A 13,102-nucleotide genomic window follows, 5' to 3' on the forward strand; every position below is an offset into this window, starting at 1 on the left:
TCCGGGGGTCATGCTAAGTGGAGGGTCAGCTCAGTGGATCTGCCAAGCAGCCATGTGCAGGTGGGAAGATATCAGGAGAGAGGGATCAGGGAATGCGTGGCTACATCTGCATTATGGGAAATTCTTGAAGGGCTTGAATGAGTCAGGCTGTGCATGAGAGAGACACAGATAAGAACTGGCCCACCCAAGAACATGTGCAGGAAGTGATGAGCTAACTTTGGGGACTGAAGATTTCCTAATGTACCATTTTTGAAGTTCTTTAACTTATTTTTTGACAATGTCATTCTATTTGGTTTATTGGTCTATGTTATGTTAAAAATATATACAGTGCTAGGGTATAGGTCTGTGGTAGAGCATATGCTTAATCTGCATGAGGTCCTGGGGTGAATCCCCACCACCACCACCACCACCACCACCACCACCACCACTACCACCACAAACAAAGCATAAAATTGAAAATAAAAATATACTTGCTTTATTTAACAATTCTCTAAAAGGCAAAAAAGTCATAAAAAGACACAAGCAGTCACACAAATATATTGCACTGGGTGAAGGTACGTTTGGTTTGCACATAAACAAACCATTTGTCCGGCAAGGCTCACGAATCGTCGCACAAACTCCGAGAGCTTATTTACATTAAAAAGGAGGCTCAGTTTAAAATAGAGAAAGTCTCATGACACCCGTGTAAGCACACATCTAAAGAAAACAGGACTGGATGCTTGGCATCTTGTAAACAGATTCACAAAATTATCCTAGGAAGTCAACTTCTTAGCAGTTAACAATCAAGGAATATATATTAAATAATCATAAAATAATGCTGATGGTAAACATTCACGACAGTAGAGAGAAGATTTGGCAGTTTTGTGTTTAAGTAACAAGCGTAGGCTTAGACCACCATCTATCTACCCTTACGATCCGACGGGTGAGGGAGGCAGCTGTCTGTAACAAAGAATTTCCATTAAAACATGGCTACTACCTTATCGCAGTCAAAGGTGGTGTTGCTTTAATAAAAAAAAAAAAATAGAGTTCTTGTCTTTATGAAAAATAGGGTTAATATTCAGGCATCAGATGGCTTTACTATGAAAAGCAACTGCAGTAAGACAACTTTCTAGTAGCCGCTTCAGACTCAAGAAACGCTGCTTTTTCTGTTGCAGACTCGGCATTTGTAAGTCACATAATTCCTCAGTGGTGACTTCTCATTCACACCAGGGGTCACCAGGAAGTCTGTCGGAATAATCTTTGGATGTCTGGTGCAGCATAAGGTTTTGTAGAACTGGGCAGAGAGGTCCCCTTCCCCCGAGGGTTCCAGTGATCTGAGAGCCAGCAGCACAGACAGATGTGGTGACAGAGACCTGAAGCCACAGGAGCTAGGGGGCCAGCCAGGAGTACAGTGGGGAGGACACAGAAGGTGGCGCCCCCTGCCCCTTCCCTGTGTTCAGTGGCTGCTCTCTGCTGGGATCTGATGTCTAGGAGATTCCAAACAAAGAACCCATATGATCATGTCCCCATGGCTGCAAAGCCGGGTTTGCAGAGGCCACCATGCAGTTAGGGTGACGTGACAGATACCATACCTCTCCACAAACCGGCCATGATGGTCTAAAAAGGATGCAAGAACGTCGTAGAAATGTACAATGTGGGGGTGCTAGTCTGATGGCGTTGGTCACAGAAACCACTAAGCTCCATTAGTCCAGAGCAGGCATTTCAACTTTGTTTACAGACAGAAGCACGTCAGACTGGAATGTTGGCCACTACAGGACCGGAAGCCAAAGCTGCCACGCCATGCTCCAAACCATGTAACGGAACACACTGAGAGGATGCCAGCAGAGATGTTCTCTCCACTTGGTAGGTGAACAAACACTCGGCAGGACTGCATGATAATCTAGATTAAAAAGCAACCCTCCATCTGATACAATCACACTGTGGGAAAGTTCTAGAAAGCCAGGCCCTTGGCTGAGCGCCTCACGTACTTCCCTGCTATGGGTCACAGCATGGTGTGATGTCTCAGTATAACCCATAGGGGCCAGTGGACACTGGTACACTGGAAAGGGGTCTCACTGAGGTCAAGGAACTTCTGAGGGCCTTGAGGCAAACTCCATGATACACAGATCATCTCAGTCTCCCCCAAGTTCAATGTCAAGTTCAATGACAAATCTCACCCCATCCCCCAAATTCCGTATTTATATTTCAATACAAAAACGTATTTCTTCCTAAACCTCCTCACAGTTTTGTTCCACCTTCAGAAAACTAGGGTGGTTTGTTTGTTTTTTTTTTTAAAACAAAAAAGCAATGTGAGTACACGTCCATTTCATTAGAAACAATGAGAAGATCTCCCGCCTCTTCCGAGCACCATCTAATGTAGATCACTGGCCGGGGGACAGGGTTACGTCTGGGTCTCTTTCCTAGGACTTGTCAGCTGTCCACTCTCCTCCTCTTTGGCTTCTGAGGCGTCACTGAGTCCTAGGGCAGGACTGTCTTCCTCATATGGCAGGCCAAAGTTGTCTCTCCCCTCACTTTCACAGTAAGCGCACTCCTTCGAAGAAAAAAGGTGACGTCAGTAAGAGAGCAGCTGAAATCTTTGCTGTCACCCCCCTCAGCAAGACAGGGCAGAACATGAGCCATGCGCCTGGAGGCTGCTGGCCACGGAGGTACTCCCTGCCCCAGGAAGCTGGCTCTGGGTCATGAGTCCTTTACCAGTGACTTCCATCAAAAGTGTTCCAGGGTATATGCTCAAGCGGAAGAGGTATTCGAGTGTGTGTGAAGGACAAGCATGGGTAGTCAAATGACCACACGTCTTTGTCAAGACCACTCTCCCCTCAGCAGGGAGAACCCCACTTCTCTGTCCTTACGAGAACTTAGACCGGGCACGTGTGCCTTCTGAGATGGGGCCTTCAGGGCACGACAGGTTCCTCCTGTCCTCCTGCAGACGTCTAAGCGCCCACAGTGAGAGATGGGGGCCTGCTGCAGTCGTCACCAACAGGCCTGTGAGGGAGCCTCCCAGAGGCAGGTCCTCCTGCCTTCAGACTCCAGGAGGCTCAGCCCAACCTTGCCTTCAACTTCACAAACTGTGCGTGTGGCTTCTGCTTGTAATCCCAGCACCTGGGAAGCTGAAGCAGGAGGACCGCTTTGAGTTCCAGGCCAGCTCGGCTACAGTGTGCGGACCTGTTTTAAAGGAGCTCAGGCAGCCCGGCTGGAGAAGTGCTTGCCTGGCAAGCCTCGGGACCCGAGTTCATTCCCTAGAACCCATGTGAAAAAAAGCTGGTAACCCCAGTGCTGGGGAGCAGACGGGTGGACTGACTGGCCAGCTAGACTAGCTCTCTTGTCAAGCTCTAGGCTAACAGAAGACAGCCTGCCCCCGCACACCCCACACTTTAAGTTGACTTGAGGTCGTCCCTTAGTCTCCACAATGTATGCCAACATCAAAACTCCCTCCCGAGAGATCCTGAGCCAGAACCAACCAGCCAGCTAAACTGCTCTCAAGTTCCTGAGCTAAGACAGCAAAACTAAGAAAGGCGCCTTTGAGCAAAGATGATTCCCACACAGGGAAGAGCAAGTGTGAAGGTCCCAGGGCAGATGCCTGTCTGCTTGGCCCAGAACAGCCAAGAGAGGGCAGGGAAATGGGAAGTGAGGTAGGAGGAGGTGGGTCTTTGTGACTGTGAGGCCGTTTATTCTGGCTAAGAATGGGGCATGGCTAGAAAGGATTCAAGTGGAGACTGTCTTAGTCACGGCTCTCTTGCTGTGAAGAGGCACCATGACCCAGGCAACTCTTATTAAAGAAAGTATGTAATTGGAGGCTTGCTTATAGTTTCGGAGGTTAGTCCATTAGCATAAGGCAGGAAGCACAGTGGCGGGCAGACATGGTGCTGGAGAAGGAGCTGAGACCTAGGAGAAGGAGCTGAGACCTACATCTGAAGGCTAAGAGAGAGACGGGGACTTGACCTGGCATGGGCTTTTTGAAACCTCAAAGCCAATCCCCAGTAACAGACTTCCTCCAACATGACCACAGGTACTCCAACAAGGTCACACTTCCTAATCCTTCTCAAATGGTACCACTCCAATGGCTAAGCATTCAATACATGAGCCTTATGGGGGCGGGCATTCTCATTCAAACCCCTCCAGAGACATAATATGATCTGACTCTGGAGTACACGGGGGAGCACAATGTGAGGTTAGCCTGCCTGTGGGTGGGGATATGGTGGAGGTGGTGAGAAGTGGCTTCTGTCTACCTCTGAAAGTTGAATGGTGCGATCTGCTAACGACCAGACGGAGTAGGAGAGGCGGGTTGGACGGCCCCACAGTTAGCAGTCTGGAAAGGTGGGCCTCCATCCAGTGAGCTGGGAAGGGCGGGGTACAGCTAGTGTCCCCTGGCTGTGGTCAGTGGTGGGGGGACACCATCAGCACGGGAGCTCACACCAAGCTGAGCACTGGGAACCTGGAGGCCAGGGAAGATTCCCGGTGCCCAGGACCTGGGGCTGCTAGCATCTGTAGACTGAGAGCCCCGACCTGGTGATGAAGGTGGCTGCCCTCAGGCCACTGTCTGCAGTAGGGACACTCTACCCGAGAGTCAGCAGGTGGCAGCAGAGGTCTGGGGAGCACGTACGGTTCTGGAATTCTAAGGACCAGGGGGCCGTGGCAGAAGAGCAGGGTGGGCAGAGAGATGTTTGTATTGCGCAACAGAAATCAAAACGGTGGGAAGGGAAGCCATTCCCTTCAGGGAGCCGTTCAGGCTAGCCATTCAAACCTCTGGAAGGGCTCACACATAAGGCTCCTAAAACTTTCCTTCCTTCCTTCCTTCCTTCCTTCCTTCCTTCCTTCCTTCCTTCCTTCCTTCCTTCCTTCCTTCCTTCCTTTTTTTTTTGTGATGGGATCTCCCTGTGCAGCAGGGTACACTCAGGGACTCAGGGTTGCAATCCTCCTGCCTCAGCCTCCCAAATGCTGGCCACAGATGCATTCTATATCACATCCAATTCTTTTTTTTTTTTTCAAATAATTTCAAATTCAGATGAGTGATATTTACAGACGAACCAGGAAGACAGTCCGGGGTCCTCTTCAGTGAACCTCTGTTGTTTGTTTCTTGAGACAGCTCTTGCTATGGGTAAGCCAGCTTTGGCTTCCCATCCTTCTGACAGGTGTGTGCCACCATGCTCAGCTCCAGCTGTACCCTTGGAGTGCTATGTGGGAAGGAAGGCCCTGGAAACTTACTGTCACATCAATGGCCGCAGGCAGACCCCCAGTCTGGACCCAGGGATGGACGTCTCGCAGCTCTCGCCTCTGGTCCTCTGTGAACCGGGGCTGGGATCTCTGCAGCAGCCTCAGCTTCTCCCGGTCCTCTTTCAAGACCGACTGGAGATCCCTTCATGAAGAGTGAGGTGCAGGTGAGTGCCACAGGCTGAAGGGACAGTATACTCATTTTCTGTCAATGTTTTCAGTATCAATAATGTAGCGGTAGAGGACTATCATTGAGAGAAATTATTTTGTTTTAAGGTAACTGGATCTTTCTAGTAAGTATTCTCTAGTCTTTCTCTTAATGATAACCAAGGTCACAATTTCAGTTTTTCTTGAAACGAGTTGTGGGAGCCTGGCTCCTTCAGGTGCAGTCTGGAGTCCTGGGCTGGGCTCTCATTGTGTGGTCAGCCTAGGAGACTTAACCACCCAGATTCTGGGACCACACTGTCTCCTTCCTGGGCCAGCGCTGGCCTGGACCACAGCTGTCTCCAACCTGAGGCCTGAGGATTATCCCCACCGGTTCCTCTGTTTCTCTGTTTTAATGACCAGGGGCCTGCTGCCTGTAGAAACCCCAGGGGTTCCCCTTCCTTTCTTCTAGCCCCATGTCCGGGACTGCTCTGCAAAGGCCATGACCTCACTAGGGAAGCCTGACCTGCGCTCAGAACCTGCACAGACCCAGAGTTACCACAGACATGGGCTGATCACCCACCTGGAGCCTTGGTTTCTCCAGCTTAGACAGACACATCCCATTTACCCCAGAGGTGGGGGAGGTAACACAGCTCAAAGGGCAGCCTGCACCAATGTATGGCCAAAGCCTCGTTTCTCTCTACTGCCGCTGCTGAGGCTAGTGTTCCAAGGGACATCCTGCCTGCCTGGATGACCTTGGTGTAGGAAATTCCCACCCAGCCCTCCAGGCTTCCCAGGAGGTGGGACAGTTACCGGGAGGGCAGCTGGTAAGTCATCATGATGCTGTCGTCTGTGTTGGCCATCAGCAGCCAAATGGGGTCCTGCAAGACGTACTTGATGAACTGCTCGCTTTCCTCGGTGTCTGTGATCATTTTTGCTTTGTGATTATTCTCTGAAGAGTCAATGCTTCCAAAGTACTTGCTGGTGTGACTTGTGTCACTACTGCCTTCAGAGACACGAAATGCACGTCGTTATAACCTTGACACAAGAAAGCAACTCTTGCGAAATGTGCTTACGTGAAGCATGGCAGCTCTGGAGAGCAGGGCTCCTTGGGTAAAGACAGCCTGTGCTGGCCCACTTCCCCTTTGCTTTCCAATCTTAACGATCTGAGTGATTCGAACACAGGATACCCGCCAGCACCATGGAGGTGGTTCTTGCCTGGGGCAGAGCTGAGCTCAGGCAGGGCCTTGTCTTGGAGCCCTGACCTCTGTCCCAAGTTCTCACTGTCTGTGGACTAAATAGATCTATCTTCAGACTCATGGAAGTGTCCCAAGAGGGGAGCTGCTGGCCCATTCATGTGCAGCTGTTGCCCCTGGGCAAAGAAGCCTGTAAGCAGGTTAGGGAATGTTCACTTTAGGGCAGAAAAGGTGTCAGGATTTTGAGGTGGCCATGTGCAGGTTTACCCTGGAGGCTTGAGGGCATGTGTGGACGATCCCTGTGTCTGCACATGTGTACCCAACTGACTGGCCCAACAAGGGCTGGCATGGATATAATGTCTTCATTGACACAGGAATTGGAAGCTAACAGATAGAACCCTGAATTCTGATGGCTAGGGCCTGCTGTGCTAAGGAGGGCAGGCGGAGCTGCATCCATGCTGAATGGCCAGGGACAGAACATTCTGTGAGAATCTTCTAGACAGAACCCAAACGCACACTGATTAACGTACACTGGTGCTCTCAGCACAAACATACCTGCCCCACTTCGGGACGCGTCACAGCCCAGTGAGCTGGAGCCCAGAGAGTCTGAGGTGGCAGAGGCCCCGCTCCTGGACAGTGCCGAGCCGGTGGCTGAGCAGAGGTCCTCACCCAGCAGGAGGTTGAGCAGGTCACTGGATGTGGAGATGGCGTCACTGTTGTGGGTGTCGGAGGGCTCGTTGCACTTTAGGGACAGGAAAAAGACACCAATGGTCATAGGGGCTTGGGGACAACATGGCACACAACATACGATATGGTGGGGTGGAGCCAAGGGAGGGCGCTGGGTGGCTTTTGTGCAAAGGTCAGCCATGGGGCACAAGCCTTTCCTTGACCTATCAGGCGAGCAGATTTTGCAGCTATGGGACTGTGGGGAGAGGGTCGCTGACACTCTATGAATACCACCCAATATGTGCCTTCGAGAGAGTCACAGCAGACAGCAGGGCTTGGACTCAGTGGAAATATGCCACAATGCTCCTCAGCCTCCTGGGTAGCAAGCCACCCCATGACGGGGGGCTCTGAGCCCCAGTGGGGCTGCCTGGCTTAGGAAACATCTTGGGTCCTAGTGTCCTAAGAGGGCAGAGAGGCTCTGGGAGAGCCACTGCCCACTTATATGGCCCCACTTTCTGAACGGCAGCATCAACACCCTGCAAAGGCAGCACCTCCCCTAACCCCCGAACCCCGAGAGTGCACGGGGCTGACTCAGCCTGCTGCTACTGCGAAGCTAGCTCTTTTGGAAACCATACTGGAAAAGAGCCCTTACCACACCAGGGAACACTGGCTTCTAAGCCAAGAGCAGAAACACCGACACACACACACACACACACACACACACACACCGTCATCTTTGTGAGCCTCCAGGGGCCTGCACTCTACCAGGCAGGCTCCTGGCCACGCAGGCTGGAGCCTGTCCCTTTCCCCATGCTGGGCTTCATTAAACTTTGACGCCTAGCCAAACAAGGGCACGCCTTTAATCCCAGTACTCAGAGCAGAAGTAGACAGATCTCTGAGTCTGAGGACAACCTGGTCTACATAGCAAGTTCCAGGCCAGCCAGGGCTAGAGTAAGACCTGTCTCAAGGGAAAAAACAAAACAGAACAAAAAACCCCGCCCCACCCCCCCAAAAAACCCCACAGTTTTAAGACTCATTAGAAATGTGAGGTCCAAAAATGCTCCCCAAAGTCCCACACTATTCCTGGTCCCCTCATCTGCATTATCTGTCATTCTCAGGTGCTCTCTATAGAGCTCCAAATGACGTTTCATGGTGGACCTCATAACCACGAATCACACGTTCCAGAAAAGCAGAAAGGACACTGTAGCCTGAACCCAGGCCTTGAGGCTGGCAGGAAGCACTCAGTCAAGAACCCCTCTGACATGAGGGTGTGCGTGGCCACCATGTGGTACAGCCGAGCGCCTGGAAGGAAGGAGGCCCCTCCCGGAATCCTTACTGTTGGTGGTGTCTTTGGCTGCCGATCCCGAGACGTGCCAGCTGTGCAGTCCAGACCAGAAGCGGCTGTCCCTGGGGTCCCCAAGGTCCCTGTGGCTCCAATGCTGCTCTCAGGGGCCTCCTCTAGCTGAAGCAGGTTAAGCTGTAAGGGACTGCTGCCTCGGGACTGGAAGAGCGGTGGGGAGGCCCTGCCTGAGGCCACTGTGCCTGCTGGAGGGGTGACTGGACAGGTGCATGGCTGTCTGAGCATCGAGGTCCGACCGGGGAACTCAGCCTGGGAGGCAGGAGCCATTTCAGAGGCAAGTGTGGGGTGGGCTGGAAAGTGAGGCTGGCTGGGGAAGAAGGCCTGAGGCAGGTTTGGGGTTGCTGGTGGGAAGGGGTAGCTGGGTAGCATGAAGGCCATGACTGGAGCCAAGGGGGCAGCAAACGGCAGGGGCTGCACTGTGAAGTCAGGGTGGGCGCCCACGGGCACAACGGGCATGGTGAAGCCGGAGTGGGCAGCTGCGGGCGGGGCCACCAAAGTCCCTGGTGTGGACACTATGCCAGGTGCCTGGAACACAGGCAGAGGGTAAGCCGGCACTGAGGCGGGGAAGGGCGCAGAGGGGCAGCTGGACTGGGATGTGTCAGAGGGTGACCAGGCGGTGGCGTTCAGGCCCACGAGGGGAGGACGGTGGGACACCGGTCCTCCAGACCCTGTGCTCTCAGAAGAATCCTGAGTCTTGACGCGCTTGGACTTCAGTTTCCTGTTCTTTCCAGTCTTTTTCCAAGAGGACTCCACTCCGGAAGTATTTCTTAGTCCTGGGGCAGCTAAAATGTGGAACAATAACAGGGTAAAAATTGAAAAGTGGCTGCCCGAGAGTGTCAACCCACAGACAGTGTAGATGCCAGACACCTGACGGCCCTGGAAACAACACTCGGCTTTTCTCAGTCCATAGCCGGTGAGAGGAACTGAGGTAAATAAATGATAGGTTTTTCATAAAACCAAGTTCCATCAACTTGAAGGTGCATCTTTACTTACAAGTCCACATTCCCCTCTTTCTCCTCAAAGTCCCAGGCCCTCTCTTGTGTAAGGACCTTCAAGGTCCTTTGTCCATGAGAAATCAAGTTGAGACGGACCAGGAAGTTTCCTCCTCACTGCCTAGTTTTTATAATACTAGAAGGTGCTATGTAGGCTGTTGCGGGGGGTGGGGGGTGGGTGGGGGGGAGTTCCCACAGTCTAACCTAGCTGTGAACTACAATAGTCAGTGTGGCAAGAAATGCCCTGGGGTGTAATACTGGCGTGAATGTTACGGGGACAACCAACATCACTTTCTGATTCGCTCAAGGTCCCCTCCACAGGAGGAAAGGCATGCCTGATACTGCAAATCTGGCCGAGAACCCAGGCTGGTGAGACCGTAGGTCCCAGGAGTCAACCTACTATTAATGTTTTACTAAATATATACGGTAGCAAACTGACCTCCAAGTTCATCTCTGTACCCAGAGATTAGCGCAGCTCTCAGAGCCCACCAGAAGTTTCTCTGTCCAGTGCTTGGCATTTAACACAGAAACTCACTACTGAGTGTGCCAGTGGAGCGCTCAGCCACAAATGGGCATAAACCTGACCCCGGGCTCAGGGAACGACATCACAGAGCGGGTGGGAAGACTGTAAGAGCCAGAGGGTGGGCAGGACTGGACCAAAATCGGTCTTCTGGATATGACAGGACCACTCTACTCACAGACTTACAGCAGCTGTGCTTGCCTGCACAAGATCAAACCAGTCAACGTTCTATCAGGGAGGCAGACGGGGTTCCTGGGCCTCCCTAACCGAGGAGCTATGGACAGCTGGTTGCTTTTGGGGAGGGAGAGCATGTTTTCTTTAAGGGTGAGGCCCACAGTAGGCCACCACTCTCACACAGACGGCCCCACACCCAGGAGTACATGGGTAGTACAAATTGGACTCAAGGAGAGAATACAAAGTGGAGGGTGAATATAAACAAAACATATCTTATGGAATTCTCAAAAATCAGTAATTAAAAACAAAAGATTTTTTGTCCAAAACAAAATAGAAAAACAAAAACCTGCCATTCTCTGCTAGTCCCTGATACTTAGGAAAAAAATACGTATTGGCGTAGGCACCCTAAATGGCAGAATGGCCAGTTTCACTTAAACTACCACTACTGTTCCCTAAAGAGATGCTGCATGTTCCACTGGCCACAAGAGAGCTGGGGGGCAGCTGTAGCCTGGTCTACAGCACCCCTGAAAGTCCATGCCGAAGGCTCAGTGGCTGGCCCTGGGGGAGGGAAGGAGGGAGATGGAAGCTTTAGAAGGTGGGGCCCAGTTGGGAGGAAGCTAGGCTGCTGGGCACGCCCTAAGACACTGGACCCCCTTCCTGGCCTCTGATGGGCGGGCAGCTCTCCAGTCACTGTCTCCTCCATGGAGACTACTATCACCAATGGGGCTCAGCAAGCGTGGCCGCAGACGGCTGGGATTGTGACCGAGTCAACATTTCCTCCCTCTCAGCTGGTCCTCCTAGACACTGTCACGGTGATGAAAAGCTGACCAACAGTCACATATGCCCACATTCCTCCTCACCAGTGACAGATGCTGCCGCCGAGGCTTTCTGTGGTGAGGATGAGGGATGCGACTGTGACAGGAGAACCTTGCAGATTCCCAGTGCCTTCCTTGTGGGGCAGCCCAGGAACCTGTTTTCTTCCCACTTCAGCAGAATAACAGGCCTAAGGTATGCAGGGGGCGTCTGTGAGCTGTGGCAGGGGATCCCACACCTTTACTGCATGTTGAGACAAACAGCCCAGTCCAAGCACACTTCCCTGCAAGGGAAGGTTTTATGATTCGGTCTCTTTTTGTTGTTTTTCCTACTGGACATTTTTCCCTCAGAGAAGACAGTGGTAAAAATGCTAAGCTCCAACGGTGCCAGGCCTGCCTGGAATGTGGGGCGATCCATGTACTGTACCAACTGCTGGGTCTAGGGGTATGTGGGAACTGGAACTATGTATATTGGGGCTGCTCAGGATTGGGGTGGGCGTCCTTCTAGCATTTCCATTGAGGTTCCTGTATGTGGCAGTACTGTGTGTCAGAGAAAGAGAGTGAGGAGGAATCGGGGAAAAGCAAGGCTGGCTGGGTTTGTCGCTCAGAAGCAGGGCAGCGTGCTCACTGAAGACCCTGGCTCAATCTCTACCTTCAAAAGGAAGTAAGAACGAGCCACATTGCAAGGTATAGATTCATATAAATGGGTTAATTTTAGATACAAGAACTAGATAGCAAGAAGCCTGAGCCATTAGGCCAAGCAGTTTAAATAATATAAGCGTCTGTGTGTTTATTTGAGTCGGAGTGGCTGCCAGCCCAGGCGGGACTGGAGATAACTCCAGATATACACAGGAGCCAGGGAGGGTTGTGGACTGAGCCTGATCCCATCGTGAGTTTGTGGACAGGTAGCTAGACTCAAGAACCAGGTTCCTGAAACAGAAAGCCCTCAAGCAACCATCCAGGGATTATGGCCCTGAACTGGAGTGTAGTTCTATGCTAGCGGCTTTGGCTGAGGTTGGCTGTCCACAGGGCAGCCTCAGGCCGGGAGGGTGAGTCTACTGAAAAGGGACAGTCATCCCGCCATTCCTAAGAGCTGCCTGCTTATTCTTTGCAGGTTGAACTTAACTTTTTACCCTAGAGTACGGACAAAAGCCCCAACCCACTATTTGCTGAAGCTAGCCTAGGGCTCTGCAACTGTTTCCGGTGTTGTTCCCATGGGAACATGAGGCTGCATCCTTGAAAGTGCTCCCAGGCTGCACCTCGAGCAAAATGGCCGTGGCTACTCCACAGGAACACCTCCGACCTGGGCACAGCTCAGTATGAAGCCAGCACTGGATGCAGAGCACTGTTGAGCCAGGCCAGGAGGCCCACACCTGTAATCGTAGCCCTAGGGAGGCCTGTTGTAACCGGCTAGCGTGATCCCGTCTTAAAAAGAAGGAAGTGTTTAGAAAGTGCACGCTCAGGTCAGGTCAGCACTCACCTCGCTCACTCGCCTGGGCTCGGGACCTCTCCTGGAGATAGTTCTGGCAGTGAGCCTGCAGTGCGCCCAGCCTGCTCACCTCCCTGAACCTCTGCAGGAAACCCTGTTCCTCTCTCTGTGTATGCGCAGCCAGAACTTCCTTGGTCAGGCCCAGCTTCTGCAGAGGCCCCTTTTCCTGGCTGAGGCCACCGGCTGCGCCATCCAGGGACTCGGGCCCGCTGGCTACATCTTCCACTGTCTCTGCAAGAAGAAGCAGGCTCTGATCAGCATGCGTTTGTCAGTGCAACCGACGAGACAGACCCCTCACACCCAGGTGGCTCACGATGCCCGCAGTCGGGGGCCACATTCCCCACTTCAGCTTTCCAAGGCAGACAGCAGCAAGCAGAGACCTGATGATCCACTGGGTCAGGCATCAGGCCTGTGAACATCAGGAAAACTGGGGGCTGTGGACACACAGACACACAGACACACACACACACACACACACACACACACACACACACACACACACACACACACACGCACACCTCCGCTCTGGGCCTGAAGACATTCC

At 52.3% G+C, this 13,102-nt stretch overlaps 1 protein-coding gene across 1 annotated transcript in view; it reads right to left on the reverse strand.

Moving 5' to 3' along the window:
• Positions 1 to 452: 452 nt before the first annotated feature.
• The window catches only part of Per2 (period circadian regulator 2), a 43,722-nt gene continuing 31,072 nt past the window's right edge, over positions 453 to 13,102 (reverse strand). The window contains exons 18-23 of the mRNA XM_076549594.1: positions 12,550 to 12,789; positions 8,548 to 9,353; positions 7,101 to 7,287; positions 6,163 to 6,355; positions 5,200 to 5,350; positions 453 to 2,530 (exon numbers count right to left, since the gene is read on the reverse strand). Coding sequence (XP_076405709.1) covers positions 2,381 to 2,530; positions 5,200 to 5,350; positions 6,163 to 6,355; positions 7,101 to 7,287; positions 8,548 to 9,353; positions 12,550 to 12,789 — 1,727 coding nt within the window. The 3' untranslated portion in view covers positions 453 to 2,380. The remainder of the gene's footprint in view (positions 2,531 to 5,199; positions 5,351 to 6,162; positions 6,356 to 7,100; positions 7,288 to 8,547; positions 9,354 to 12,549; positions 12,790 to 13,102) is intronic.

The sequence above is a fragment of the Peromyscus maniculatus genome, chromosome 13 (genome assembly GCF_049852395.1).
Source record: "Peromyscus maniculatus bairdii isolate BWxNUB_F1_BW_parent chromosome 13, HU_Pman_BW_mat_3.1, whole genome shotgun sequence".
NCBI lineage: Eukaryota > Metazoa > Chordata > Mammalia > Rodentia > Cricetidae > Peromyscus > Peromyscus maniculatus.